Source organism: Periophthalmus magnuspinnatus, chromosome 3, assembly GCF_009829125.3.
Source record: "Periophthalmus magnuspinnatus isolate fPerMag1 chromosome 3, fPerMag1.2.pri, whole genome shotgun sequence".
NCBI lineage: Eukaryota > Metazoa > Chordata > Actinopteri > Gobiiformes > Gobiidae > Periophthalmus > Periophthalmus magnuspinnatus.
The window spans coordinates 17,402,573-17,418,681 of record NC_047128.1 but is presented as its reverse complement, the minus strand read 5'-3'; the positions used below and the strand labels follow the sequence as shown (position 1 = coordinate 17,418,681).

Sequence of the window (16,109 nt, the reverse complement as noted above, 5' to 3'; positions counted from 1 at the left end):
ACAATGGCAGAAACACGCTGGTTGTCTGAGAGTGTGCCACTTCAAACATCACGAAAAAAACACACATGACCCATTTCCTGTGGCTGTGTAATTGGAGTCTGTTATCAAGTATAAACACAGTGTAATGGTACAGTCTGGACAGGCCCATACAGCCATCTGCACTGCCTCGAACGGGTGACACAGCCACACAGCCAGGGCAACAAGGGAGTCAAATGTCTAAGAGAAAAGACAAACTCACCATACTTTAACTTTTTAACCATGGTATATAGCCACAGTTGTATTTTATTTCTCTGACAGATGTTTGCAGAATCATACTGTAATTATCATACTGTAATTTATATCAATATTCTGCCTTTTACCTTCTCTGAACTTCTCTGAGTGCTACACTATGGTCATTATTCATTTACTGCATACTCAGTGGTGGTAAGCTACTATGCTATTAGCCACAGCTGTCCTGGGGCAGACTCACAAAAGCGAGGTTGCATTTGATTATTCCAACCAAGGGAATCCTTGTGCCATCTGATGGTTTCCATCCAAAGGCACTGTACGAGAAGGAAGTTTGTTAGCACTCTGAATTGAGTTCTACACATCAGTCTGGAACGGCTTTCACTGAAAGTAGTCAGGTAAAGGCGGAACACCATGACAAATATTTGCACCTGATTGGTGAAAGCATCACAACAGCAAAATAGGCCAAGAATCAAAATTTGGTAAATTTAGCTGAGAGAAAAGCAGACATCTGCTCCCCTGTGTATGTTTTTCAAAAACAAAAAGTCCATATTTCTGATAAAATAAGCTGAAGAACATCTGTCAGGGTGACCATGTTTGTTTTGGTTCATTTGGGCACTTGATCATTGGCTTCCATCCAAATCAAAATGCTGCGATTGGTCCAAACTCTGATGGTGGTCTGGGCCCAGTCACAGGTTTGAACTCACAAATATCATGAGAATTAATTTTGCTGACCAGGTTAACAGCCAAACAGTGTGTAAAAGGTTCAATGTCCATTCAAATACATCAGAATCAGAATCAGAAGACTTTTATTGCCATAGTCTGTGAACACAGTTCACAAACTAGGAACTTGCTTCGGTGAAAAAGTGCAACATAAACACACTGAATAAATACAAATACAAATAAGGGCATGCACAAGTTAAAAAGATATGCTTAAAAAAAATCAAGTGAAATACTTACATACAGCCCTTATTCCATTTTCTATATTCTTTTTCGTAAGAGCTGGAAGTATATACTTGTACTAACTTTGACAGCCTTGCTGCTTTGGTGTAGAATATAACCCTCATAGATGTAAACACATTAAAACCACAGGGACAAAGCTTCAGACGAGTTATCAGACAGAAGTAGCCAGCTGTGATGTTACTTCCATAAAAGAGCACATCTTCACTGTACACTGGCTTGTCCTGTGTAGATGATCTGAGCAGGTGTGGGGAGTGAAGAAGAGGAGGAGAGAGGAGGCAGATGTCTCCTCACAGCAGGGACTAGGGAACTATCAAACACGCAGTGAAGCGCACACATAAGAGTGCGCAGGAAGCTAAAATGGTTCAATAGAGTCTGTATAAGAGTGAAGCTAATGGTGGAGGACAATGAGACCATTTCAAACACTGACTCACATTTACAGCGTAGGAAATCCATCAAGCACAAGTGATATTTAAGTTGATTTGGTTTGAAAATTAAACAAATTGACCGAAATAAATTTGGCCTAAAAACCTCATTTTCTCAGGTTGAAAAACACAGAAATTGTTTATCTAATCGATTTTATAATTTGGCAAAACTTTAGCACCAACTTTAGCACCAACTTTAGCGCTAACGGTTTGAACCATTTCGGTGTAGAATTTGATGCCACTTATAGTCGCTTGGCCAGTAAAAACGTTTTCTTTTCAATATTATATAAAGACGTGGGAGTCCGGGCACTGGTTTGTTCTATGGCAGAATGTTCAGCAGTTTCCATGGTGACACATTAGCAAACACCGCCTGATAAGTTTTTAGAAAGTCTGAAAGCTCAAGGAAAACTACAAAACAGATTCAAACAACAAATTTTCAGGAGCCCGTGATCAATACGAGTGTTCATGGTCCCGTTTAGGTGTTTCAGGTGTTTGCGCACACTGGTGTATGAATGTGTGAATGGGTCAGTAGTCCATGGACGTAAAACGCTTTGAGTGCCTCGAAGGTGGAAAAACGCTATATAAAAATGTGCTTCAGACAGAGCAAAGCCTCCAGTTAGCATCACAACTCCAGGGAATGTTGATCAGGGCAAACAAAAGCATGACTTGAACCTGAAAATTTTAATCAATGGCAAAGCTATTTATGAATGTATATATTTACGTTTTAACGGTTTAACTGATCTTTTCCGTTAGTTTTGTGTAAATGTGAACTTTTATATTTTGTAAATTGTTGTGATTTTAGTTCTGTGTAAAGCACTTTAAGCTGTCTGTGCGCATGAAAACTGCTCTACAGATAAAACTGATTTGATTTCATTGATTTGATCAGCTGTAAAGTATCAATTCCCATCCCCAACTGTACATACAACTTAAATGTTTCTTAATTTGTGCTCTTACTTCCTCCACAAAGAAAAGCCGACTGAGCCCAGGCTGTACTGTTCTGTCCACTCAGCCCCTGTTGTGTTCTATAGAGACTTGCTGAGTGGCCACATCAGTCACTGGGCATACAGATGGATGTGACGCCCCATCACCGCAGCTTTAAAACGCCTCATGTTTCGCTCAGTAATACTTAGGCTCTTAAAATGCAGAGACCAACAGAGAGGCAGCGAGCGAGTTTCAGCAGTTTACAACATTCTGGTGACAGTTTTATCACTTTCTTCTCAGGTTTGTGGAATAGAGAGGGGAAACTGAAACGGCATAAGTCTTACACAGCGCTTTTACCGACACTCCAAATTACTTTACAATTTCATGCATTGTTCATTCAGTCAGCCAGCGGTAATTTTGTGCAGTTGACTAACATATTTTGTCACCATTTTTGTCAGTGTAAAAGAGGGGATGAGCGGAGATAGGTCCGAGCTTCCAATGAAACTAAGCTGTCTTTAGTCATAATGTTTGAATAAACATTTGGACTAAACCTGGAGCTAAACATGGACTAAAGAGACTAAACCAGGCTAGAACAGGACCATACGAAGTCTTCATCAGAACCAAAGCGTGAATACAAAGTGGGTATCTCCTGTATCTCAATGGAACCACCTGCTTGTCTCCATGGAGATAATGATGCTTTGCCCATTAAACTTATCTTTCACCATGGAGACAAACAGGTGGTCCAGTTGCAGGTCAAATCTGTGGAGAAGAGACCCCACTCACAGTAAAAGCATGTTTTTCAAGGTATTTTGAGACATGAAAACATGTTGTAACGCTGCTCTCTTGTCAGAAACATGCCAAAAGAGGTTTTATATCAACCATACATGTTTCAGTAATTTAGCAATCTCTCCATAGTGGTCCCTATTTGAACCTTCCTGTAAGATTCTGTCCAATGCTCCGCCCACAAGCCTACATCATCCATGGTCCCACACGACACACGACACACGACAATTCTCGATTAAATATACAAAAGCGTGATGCAAAACAATACACTACAACTTCACAAACCTGCCGTGATGTGCAGTATTTTCATTAGGAGGATGGACGCTGATTGTGTCGTGAAAGCGCACTAAAGGGGACTCAGACCGTCAAAAACGAGTGAAAGTGAAACTATTAAAACATGTCAATACACTGTTTTCAGCAAATATAGCATTTTCAAAACAATAAAAGGCAACACGGTAATCTAAATATGTTCTTTGCTAGCAGTTAATACCCCATAGAAGTAAAATACCTCTCTTTAATCAAAAGAAAGAAATAAAATACCTGGTTGTCAAATTTAACCTTGAGCGCACGCACGCATTGAAAAAGTCAAATGAAATATTGTTTAGTCCAAATAAAATCTAATTGTAAAAAAGTCAAGGAGCTTAAGCGGACTGTGTAATCATGGCGTCCCATTATGCTGTTTTTACATTCACAAAAGCTGAATGATTAAAACCTGATTATGCTCTGAGCCTTTGCCAGACACTTCAAAACTAACAACTGTTTGGTGTGGCCTAATCTGATTAACTCTGCCTCCACGTCTCTGCGTCTGCCGTTTATCCCGGGGCCAGTGAACGCACCACGCTGCTTATCTCCTCTATGGGGCCGGACCAGAGCCACAAAGAGGCAGCAGGTCGCCATTAGATCCGACTCGGCGCTCTATGATGTAGGGGCCCCTGACACAGCTGGGGGCCCATCACGCTCCCTGATTAGCCACCTGCTTGGGGTGCGAGGCGGGGGTCGGCACTTGATTACAGATTGCATCTTTAACAACATTTAGTGTAAACAGTGACTTGATTGCTCTGCAGTTTTGTAATATTTGTGCATAATTTGGATCCACGGTGAAATTGTCAGCTGCGGCGGTTGGCAGTACTCACTTTTACTCGAGTAACTTTTTAAAGAGCACTGTTCTGGCAGCATATGTTTACTTTTACTTGAGTAATGTTAAGTAAAATGTTTTGGTTCCAATAATATTAACTTTAAAATATAAACCAGATATTACGTCCCAACAGTTACTCTTTAATTTAGTCTTATTAGTAGTAGTAGTAGTAGTAGTAGTAGTAGTTCCCCCAAATACTTTTTTACCCTTTCTTGAGTCATTTCCTCAACTACGATTTTGTACCCTACTTGAGTAATATTATCAAAGTATAAGTACTCTTACTCAAGTACTTTTTGGCTACTCTACCCAAAAAAATATACAACAGCTGTTACATCCCAACAGTTACTCTTACTTGCGTAGTACGTTTGCCAAACACTTTTTTACTTTTACTTGAGTTCTTCGAGTACTTGAAGTAGTGAAGCACCAGTACTCTTACTCAAGTACTACTTTTGGCTATTCTACCCAAAAATTATACATCAGCTGTTACATCCCAACAGTTACTCTTATTTGCGTAGTACGTTTGCCAAACACTTTTTTACTTTTACTTGAGTTCTTGGCGTACTTGAAGTAGTGAAGTATCAGTACTCTTACTTGAGTGTTATTTTTGGTTACTCCTTCCACTTCTGGCCATTCGGTACATTTCCAAACATTTAAGATACTCTGTTAAATCATCAGAGTCGTAAACTCCATGTTGTTTTTGTTCTTTCGGATGTGCCCTCGGGTGAAACTATGATTATAGCTGTTCAAATCATCTTAAATTAAACTTGTGTTAGCATTCGGGCTGTGATCAAAGGCGATAAAAGCATAGTTACTTCACCTGGAGGCGTTGGGGATATTTACCTCGCCATCTGCTGTACCGGAGGAGCACTTAGTTCCGCCGCGGTGCTACGCCTGTTAGCTGCAGACAAGCTTTTGTTTTTCTCAACTGTGTATCGACTGAATTCGGCTCGGAAAAGAAGACTACAAAAACTGGAACAAGAAGAGTGCACAAGAGTTTGAGCCAGACAATAGTACTTCAAAATACTATTACTCATGAAGATGTATTACCGGTAGTTGTCAAGTAAAGTTTGTACTTGTAATTAGCCAAGTTCTGGATATAAAATAGACATACAAACGCTATACTGTACTACTTTTGCAATTGCTATTAAGCCACTTTATGATGCTAAATAATACACTACTACCTCCCAACTACTAAAGAAAATACTACAGTAACCTTTACTACAACCTTAACAACTGCAACAACGGCGATTACCAATATTACTACTACTACAACAATTACTTCAACTACCGCTATTCCTTTCAAACACTTACATACATATAGGTACTCTACTGCAACCACTACGTCTACATAGTCAAAAGTATCAAAAATCAGATACTAATTGATACTCATGTGAACAGGTATCGATACTAAAATAGTCACATTTACAGAACAGAAATTAACCTTTCCTGAATAGTTTTAGAATGATCTTGAGCTGTATCAGAACAAGTATAAGACCAGACATAACACCACATGGTAATATAAAAGAAAGTACTATTATTTAATTCTGTTTTCCAAAAAAGAGTATTTTTATTATCATCGTGGTATCAGAATCAGTACTGAGTATCAAGTCTATTCTTTAGTATCAACATCGAGTTTGAAATTTTAGTATCGTGACAACACTACTCTGACACCACCACCATGTACACAAAATGTACACAAGTACCGAAGTAGAGTTGTGTCTCTGCCTTCTGCCCTCAGCCCTGTTTGCTCGCTGTATATGTTACGCTCTGTTTGAGAATAGAGCAGTTTACATCTCTTCAGATCTCACATCAAAGTCGCTGCATTGTGCGGCGCTGCGTTCAAAGACCTCTGTACACTTCAGCGCTGGGGCATGTGTAATGGACGGTGCGTTTGTGTTCGCTACCAGCCACCTCTGCTTTAACAAGATCCCACCGGGTTCATTTTCACTGCTCACCAATCGGCATACAACTCAGTGTAGAGAGGAGCAATAAATAAGGAATAAGCACAGCGAGGGAGCGAACAGGCGATCTACTACATCTATCCCCTTTAAGAAGTCCCCCAACGAAAGGTGTTACGTAAAATGTGTCAAATGTGTCAAATATCTTGGTTTTTGAAAACTAATCAACAGTACTATGTCGCTATGCTACCTGTCCAGCCAGAATCGCAGGCTTTGACAAAACTTTACAAAGACGAGTGGGTTTGGAAGCGTATCCTGTATTCCTGATTCCAGAGGGTGTGATTGACAGGTGGATTAACCAATCAGAGACGTATGCTCTGTTCCAGTAAAAATAAACATGGCGGGTTGGAAGTAGAGATGGGTCAGTATGGATTTTTTTTTTTGAGCCGAAACCAATATCAGGTATAATTGATATTTGGAGATACTGATATTTAGTTTTTAAAATTCAAAAAGAAGCCCACAAATTCATCTTACATTAAAGTAACGCTCACAAATAAACTTTTCATTTTTGTATAATAATAACAAAATGTATTCTACTAAGATTTAAAATAATTTTGATTCATTAGTCTGCTCAAAAACGGCACAAAAGTGAATGTGGCAACAAAAAATAAATAAATAAATAAATAGGTATTGAATATAAATATTGAGAATCTGTATCGGCTGATAGCAATACTGATACTGATATATCGTCCGTCCCTAGTTAATAAGAAAGAAAGCAAAATAAAAAAATAAAAAATAAAGCTCCTCTAAAGGGACTCCTCTAAGAAATCAACAATCAGAGCATCAAACTTTTATTCGTCACAGGTAAAAGATATTATACAAGTTACTGGAAATTACAGAGGCCACTGAAGGCAGCACACACTTAGATTCAGACATTTTTGACCAGAAAGCTGCAAATGTATCTAGTTTGTACTAAAGTTGCCAAAAAAAAAAGACTAGGAACTGTAGATAATACTATTAAAACACCACATACACAGTTTGGTAGCGAAAAAAGTGGATTTAGTGTTCAGTTCCACTTTAATAGAATCTGACAAGACATTTCTAAGCTCTCTCCAGTAACTCTGCTCTTTTAGTGGCAGATTTGGACGACTTTCCACTGGGTTCATTTCACTGTTGACCACTCTCTGACCAATAAATAAGAAATAAGACCAGCAAGGGAGCTTATAGAAGACCTCCTATATCTACCTCCATTTAGAAGCCCGCTGAGGGAATGTGTCAGGTATACAAGTGTTGAAATCTACGGGTTACAGCAGCTGACAGGAGCACAGGGCGTTGTAAAGGCTTTGGTGAATACGTTTGAGTTAGAAGGTAAAGGAGAAAAACGTACCATGATCCAGGATGACGAGCTGAGCGCTGGATTGGATGTTCCCCGCGTCGTTCTCCGCCAAACACTGGTAGAAGCCCTCGTCTGACTTGACCAGGCCGAGCACCTGCAGGTTGTGCTCCTTCTGTGGAAAGTGGAAATGGGGTTTAGAGCGTTAGCTGTGTGAAAAGGTGAGTCTGTATCTGATTTCTACTGCCTTAAAGATGCAGCCGAAACGTATTCCTCACTTTTCTAACGCATCCTAATTATTCACCAAAGAGATATAAGCGCTTTCTGCAACTTTCAAAGACCAGAGCAGCGTTTTGCCACAGTATATCTAAAACAACTAGCATGCTAACCGCGCACTTCCTGGTTCGCGATGGCTCTAATGCTCCATTTATATGCAGAGAGCACACAGCGGTCTCATTGTAACCCAAAGAGCTGCTTTTACGATACATCTATACTGCGGCAAGACAAATTACACGAAACAAATATATATTCATTTATTTATTTACGTTTATGTTTTTTTTTTTTACGTTGCTAGTATTTGAATGATACCTCTGCATGTGCCTATGCCAAATTTAGCTAATCTTTTACAGCCTAAAATACTAAAATATTTCATCCATCACTGAATGTGGATATGTGGTCAGTTTTTGAATCTTAAACTCCTTAAGTCTTACAGAGCACTTTTCAAGACACTGCAAATGGCTTTACACTTTCATGCATTATTCATTTACTCCCCTAGTGTTAAACTTGTCTAATAACACATTTTGTCATAGTTTTCATTAACGTAAAAGAACAAGTGGGGACTAGATTCAAGCTCCTAAACTTGAAATGAAGGCTAATCATTTGGACTACTTTTCATTTCATACAGCAGAGATATCAATAGTGATGATATTGGTTTGTACAGATGAATGGTTTATGGTTGCAAAAGGGCCAAAAATAAAGACAGAAATACAAATGTAATTAGTTAAATTCAGATAATTCATGACAAATTGGCAAAACGTTTTTTTGTTATGAAGACTAATCGAAGCGAGATGTTTGTACTTTGATGGATCTCCGAAAGTTAACAAAGCAGAGTTGATTATCTTGACATTTTTGCTTTCATTTTCATCTTGCCTTTCCAATAGTCTGGATGTCAGTTATGTTCGATCTCAGTTATAACAAAAACTAATAACTTAATCTGAGCCTTTACACTGTTTGATAGACACAAAAAGACTGAAATATGACCTGACTAAGACTACCATTTCAGAAGATGTTTGTACAGATATAAACTACAAGATTAGCAGTTTTTACGCAGAATAAGACCGGAGATTTTGATTTTTGTGGAGGAACTTATGGTACTTTAAAAAATTGCAGCGTTAACGATGTGCTAATTGTGAACACCGATTTTGATTGCGATGAATCTTGCAGCCATTCTGTGCGACCAGTATTACCAGAATTTGTCAGAATCTGAAGAGACATTTCCAAGCTGTCTTCACTAACTCAACTCTTTTTAGGTGCAGATTTCGACTATTTGCACTTCTAACAGAACTGCGGAATCACAAAATCCAAAGAAGTACCACTTACCACGATCTTGAAGTAGTCACTGGGGATAACCGCGTCTCCGTTCTTCACCCATTTGACGGTAGGAGACGGCGAACCGCTCACCTCGCACTCGAAGACGATGTCCATGGACTCGTGAGCGTACGTGTTGGAAGGCCTCTTCACAAACTGCGGAGGAACTAGAACAAAGAAGAGAAAGACAAAACGCATTAGGAGGACTGCTGTAGTGAGGCTTGTGAAAGTTTAAAACTATCAGAATCCAATTTCATCAGAAGAGCGGGCACGTCAAACTGCAGTCTGCGCTGACAGGAAATCAACAGAGAAATAATGCAATAGCTCGCTCGCCTTCAACTGCCATATTAGCGGCTAATGTGAAATGGACAGACACAAGCCCCAGAAGGTTTCTTACACCTATGATGTCAGGTTACCTCCATTTTGAAAAGTAATACACATTCTTTCACACAGCAAAACACTACGACACTGGATTCAATGTGCACGGTGTAACTTTTCGAGTGGATGGACGTTTTTTAAGGTGGTATTACATTTCTGTGGGGTATTAATTGCTAGTACGTAACATATTTCAATCACCATGTTTCCCTTTGTTGATTTGAAAGTGCTATGTATAAAGTTGAATTAGTTTCACTTTGTTTTTTTTATGTTATGTGTGGTGGTAGCGTTCGGAGCGCTGCGTAGAACATTGCTTACGTAGGCTTGTGAGCGGAGCCTTAGACTAGACTAGAGGCGTGGTCTCGTACACCCAACCGAAAGGAGGGTGTGAACAGTGCCCGTGAGAAACCGCAAAATCAAGCCCGAATGGTTCAAAAAGCCACTTCAGGCATGTTTTTGATAAGTGAACAACATTACTGTAAATCAACTCCATGGAGACAAGCAGATGGTGGACCAGAAAAGTTATTGCGTTTCTTTGCGCGATATTATAGTGAAACCAACTGTTTTCGTACTTGCATTAAGCTCAACTTGAGTAAAATCACTGACTTCCTCTATAACCTTCCCGATCCCAGTTTAAATGGACGTATTGTCGCTGCGCAGTCTGTCAAGTTTGGTCATCAGCCTCCCACGCACACACGCGGGCCTGTTAGCTGCCTCTGGTCTGCTGGATCATTCACACAGCTGATTGGACATTAGCAGGCCTTAAATTGATCCAGCGTTGGCCAGAATACGTTCCGGTTTCTCTCAGTTTTCAGCCAGCAGGGATGCCGGGAATGTAATTGTTAGTTTCCTGGTTGCTATAGGCACTGACAGAATTTGACAAGCACTTTTTCAAATTGCCAGAGCTACTTACTACATGTATTATGGTAATGACTGAAGTGCGCAGGTCGGGGGAGGGGTGACAACGTAAACAACATGCAAACCCAGAGTGCAGCTTGTAAGGGATGTAGCAAACTTTCAGTGCACTTTTAGCACACAGTTAGTGGAGTATTTGTAGAGTGTGTTTTGTATTGTAGATAAAACAAACAGATGTGGTTCTTGGGTATTTTAGCAGATTTTGAACGTCATTAACCTTCAGCAAATCTGTAGTTTTAGCTAAATAACTGCAACTTTGTACTTAATGGTAAAATGATGGTCTGTGAGAGAGAAGACCCAAAGAGATGTGTGGATGTGGATGTACAGGGGGAGGCCGCCCTCATCCATCGCAAGTTAAAGAGTACAGTTAACAAACTGATCTGCTGCAGTCTAATGGCTGTATAAGCAATCTGCTTTTCCAAAGTATTTAAAAATATTTCTGTAATCTCCAAACTTTGCTCTACATTTTAGCTTTATAAAAGATAATGGAACAAAACAAATCTGTTTTTGGATAATATACATTGGCTTAAGTGATTGTAAATCCTAAAACAACCACTACTTGCTAGACTGTTAAAATTATATTACTTTTGAAGTGTGTAAAATTTCATAAACAGGACGTGATCAGACAGCTACTATAATAGATCTAGAATAGAGGCCTGGATCTGCTTTAGCCTGTTCCCTCTGCAAGTCTTCCTGTAAATACCAATTTTCAAATCAAGCACTGGATATTAGCGGCGGAGGCTAGCTAAGTCTTGTGCTAGCTGTTATTCCACAGAAAAGAGGCTGCAGAGGTCAAGTCGCCCTCATTCTCCTGGTGCTGCTCGGGCCAATTTATTGGGACTTCAGGGTGCAGACAGCCTTTGGATCTCTGCTATCATGACTTTCAGAAAGGTACAATAAAGACAGAATGAATGTGGTTTTATGTTGGACTCTTATTACTAGGGAAGAGACGAGACGCAGGATAGGTTTCACAAGAGACAAGATGAAGATTGAGGTGAGATTTTGACATAATTTATAATAAAATCAAACTCAAATCAATGTGTTTTTGTATGTATGTAATGTAAAAAAAAAAAATCAGCACAGAGGGGCTTCATAAAATTGTTGATTTAACCAACAGAAAGTTAGCAAATCAAACAGTGAAGCAGTCATTGGTCAATAACAGTGTTTTTATATTGGAAGATTAACCAACATTCGAAGCAGATTAAATAATTGTCTCTGCACGACGGCGAATGGCTAGCTCAACGTTAGCGTCACCGCTTCCACTCCAACCATATCTTTATGGCTCTTTTTGCAGAACCACAGACACAACACAATTAATAAATGCCTAAAGATCATTCAGTGCGGGAGGACATAACTGACATGTTAAAGACTTTAGAAATAAGGCAGATTCTTCACCGGATGATGGCACCTGTGCTTAAAAAAATATATTTTTTGTGGAAATGCTAATGCTAATTTTGAGGAGTAATAAATATTTAAATAATGCCATAAATCTACATATAGAACAATCAAATAGTCATTACTTTACATTTTAATTGCTTGTTTGTTTTATATTTTGTGTTTCGATTTAGCACCAAGCTAGCATACTAAATCTCACAAGATCTTTACCGACAATGAAATTCTTATCTACTGAGATGTTATGTCACCAGATCTTGTCCCATCCTTACTTATTCCCATAAAACCCTGTGCAAGAACAAACACAATTATTTACGATTATTAAACGGTACTTAGATACTCAATTAACTGAAGAGTACAGTTAGGTAAAAGCTTCCTTTTTACTTCTGTACTCAATAAAGACTGTAAAATGTATTTTGGCCACTCAAACTTCAAGTCAACTTGTATTTTTGCACTAACTTTGGAAAAACTCACAACACAACAATTCTAATATCCACCCTCCTCTTGCATGCTAATATTTCTACCGTTAGCCTAGCCTGTATAGCCACTATTCGCGTCGCCCTGCTCTCAATCCGTGCTCACTCGTCACACCCATCCCTTAACTGCTTGTATACATTCTCTACTATCAACTGTGACGAGTGACTAATGCATTTCACACTCTGCTGCCCCCTGGACGTGTGGAGGTGTGTCTCTGGGTTTGTTTTGCTATACGGGGACTCTCTCTTAAGTCCCTGTTTATGATTCAGAATACAAATGACTTTAGATCTGCGTGTCTCCCCATGTCTCCTCACTCCTGTTGCTATACGCTGTACATAATTGGGTTGGGTCTCTCTTGCTAGCTTTGCATAATACATGTTAGCGTTTATGCATGCGGGCGGATGTCTCGGAGCATGCATAGCGTCTTATTGCTTACGCTGATGCAGGCTTGTGCAGGCATACATTGCTTGTGTCACTGTTAGTGTGATATATGCGTGACTGGATGTCTGTGGATTTGAACTGCCTGGATCCCCCTGGCTCTGTTTGTCTCTCCGTGTGTGGGCGGGTATTTACCACATTGTGCGGACTAAAATCTGTATACACACTCAATGCATGGGAACGTGCCACCCTCATAGCGACAACATCAGTTAATTGTAAAGTGGATCCTTTGTAACTGGGTCAAGGATAAGATTTACCATCCATGCATTTATTTTCTTCCTCTTATCCGGGGCTAGGTCACGGGGGCAACAGTCTAAGCAGGGACTCCCAGACAGACATAGTCCCTCCAGCGTGACCTGGGTCTTCCCCGAGGCCTCCTCCTGGTGGGACATGCCCGGAAACCCTCCCTGGGACATTTCCCTCCCTATTATTTAAAGTTCTGATATATGTTAAAATAGGTTAAGTTAGTATTTAGGATAAGGCTAGGCAAGCAGAAACTATAGTAGGGTACTTCGCCTGCTTATCTCCAGGAAAATATTACTTCTTTGCCTGGAATGTCACACAGTATGGCATTATCTACCTCTGAAGAGACAAGTAGGTGACGCTGCAAGTCCAGATTACAGGTAAGATCTGTGGAGAGTTGACGCTGCTCACAGCAAGAATGCAAGGTATAAAAACACCCATAACAGGTGGATGCTAAATGCCAAACCTTTGCTTAGAATATTCCAGAGTATGGTCCTTGCAGCCACAAGAAAACTGACCTTCTGTAATTGGCTGTTTACAAGTCACACGGCTCAGTCCACATTATTATTTATTCCACAGACTCAACAAGTCTGGCTCTGTGACATGTTGGCGTAGCTATGTTGTTGATGCAAATAAGAAAGGAAAGGTAATGCTATTCATGAGTCAACTCGATATGGCTACTGAAGGCTGATGGTGAATAGTGGCTAGCCGTCTTGCCTCATTGATTCCTGTGATGTGTGGGGCTAAAAATTCAAGAGGCGATTGCAACTTCGCTCTTATCACAAAGTATGGACACAGAGTAGATTTATACTGTTTTAAATACCAACTACAAATATCTGATTCTTCTGAGAGCTCACTTTTCTTTGTGATTGGTTAAATCCACCTGCCACTCACTCAGAGCATGACAGAGGCTGACCAATCGAAGGAAAGTATGTGCGAAAGTGTGTTTGCGTTTAAAGCTGCATTATACAATCACAATATGGCAGTATCGGATCTTTCAGTGTGGAGTTTGCAGTGATACCTCAATGTCTAGAGTAGTATATGCAAACAAACTACCAACTGAGCCACAACCAAACAGCTGGATCTGGATGTGTTTTGTTAACTGTTTAAAATGTCAGGTAAGGTTTTAAAGGTACACTATGTAACTTTTCTAGAAGAGTCTCAGCCACCTGCTTGTCTCCATGGTGATGTTACTGCCTTGCCTGGAATGTACTACGTTATACCTCTCCGTAGATCTGACCTGGTGGCGTCACATGCTTGTCTTCATGAAGATAGATTAATTCATACATTGACTATTCTTGTAAAATAACATCCCATGAAGACAAGCAGACCCATCTCCAGTAAAGTTACACAGTGCATCTTTAAACTTTTCAATTTTTCACCTCTCTGTGACTTTATTCCAATGTTATTCAAAGCAAAGGGGTTGTAAAAAGTCATCTAGAAACTCATCACCAATGACCCATTTCACATCCCACACACTGACTGCAATCTAAAATTTATACCCTACCATGTTTACACAGCCTTATCACACAAATCAGAGCCATAACTCCAGTCCAAATATGGCCGTCCATAAATATGGTTGACAGCAAAGACCCAGTTCAATGTTGTTCCAAGTCCAGACAGAGCAGCTGGAATCTCTCCAAGCAGGCCGCCTCTAATGAAAGAAACTTAACCCGCTTCGCAACAACAAAGACTGTGATAAACAAGACAAGAGACAAAACAAGACGCATATAAAACAGATGAAAGAACACACAGGCCCGGTTTCCTCCCTTGAGTCGCTCTTAATCCAATGCAACGCCAAAACAAGGGCTAGTAGAAGGTCGGGAACTAAGGACTGCCAAAGCAACTTCATTGTCCTATTTTTCTGCTACACTGACTTTTTAAAGCTTTGTTATAACAATGTCCCCTTGTAAAACAATCAGTTCCTCCGTGTATTTAAAGATCACTTTCTTCTCTTCCACCAGAATCGGACTAAACTCAGACATTACTCAGATGGCCTTCACTACAGAGCCAACAGAGAGGATTATGCAAAATGGACTTTTTTGAGCTTTTAACCATGTTTGAATATTGTTCCCTCATTAAAAACATACCTGCACCTGTATTTCAAGTCATTCATGCTGATTTCAGTAATCCTCTGTAAAAAGTATTTTGCCTCTGAGCTTCACCGAACATTCATTTTGAAATTTCCCAGGATTGTAGTGTCACAGATAGAAACCCTGCGCAGTCTATAATGTCTATATATGAGCGGCAGATTTGTTTTAAGCATTTCTGCCGTCACATCGCATTCACTACTGTTGTGTGCATGTTCCCATTATGCAATTTAACTGTTTTTGCTGTGATACTTCCCTCTGCTGTCATTAGATGGCAAGCTGCACCAGATCAGAGTATATTGAGCACTGAGGATGTGAAATGTTTGTAATTAAATTAAGCATTATATTAACTTCAAAATCATGAACTTCCAAATCAAATGTACTTAAGACCAGGTTTAAAGGCCATTAAAATACAAATAATGCATCATATTTGTTCTTTAAACCCTCATTGTGTAACTTTGAAATGTAAGTATCGTGACACCACTAGTTTTATTTAAAACTCGATTCCGATACCACGACGATGATAAAAAATACTCTTCCTTTAGACAACAGAATGTGATTTTCAACGTTACATTTTCAACATTAAAACAACCTTACATTTGTTCCATAGTGGTCCATGGGCTTATACTAGTCTATGTGGTCTTATAATTGTTCTGATACAGCTCAAAATCAAGGAAAGATTCATTTCTGTCCTGTGAATATGTATTTTTTAGTATTGACATTTGCTCAAATAAGTATCTAGTTTCAATACAAGTTTTAATATCAATTAGTATCTGATTTTCGATACTTACGACAACCCTGCATTGAACTACTTGAAACTTCAACTTCAGCGCTAAAATGATCAGATACGCCTTTAGCAGAGGGATTACTGAAGCATATATATTGACAGAACTGCAGACATGTTATTGATTG

The 16,109-nt window shown here is 39.5% G+C and overlaps 1 protein-coding gene across 9 annotated transcripts in view; it reads right to left on the bottom strand.

Annotated features, from left to right (window-relative positions):
• Window positions 1–16,109, bottom strand: part of neo1a (neogenin 1a) — a 312,642-nt gene that overhangs the window by 94,484 nt on the left and 202,049 nt on the right. For all 9 annotated transcript variants that reach the window (XR_008649252.1, XM_055232509.1, XM_055232511.1 and 6 more), the window contains exons 6-7: window positions 9,280–9,434; window positions 7,735–7,855 (exon numbers count right to left, since the gene is read on the bottom strand). Coding sequence is in view for 8 of the 9 variants with exons in the window: in XM_055232509.1 (XP_055088484.1) it covers window positions 7,735–7,855; window positions 9,280–9,434 (276 nt within the window). In the remaining variant the exon portion in view is untranslated. The remainder of the gene's footprint in view (window positions 1–7,734; window positions 7,856–9,279; window positions 9,435–16,109) is intronic.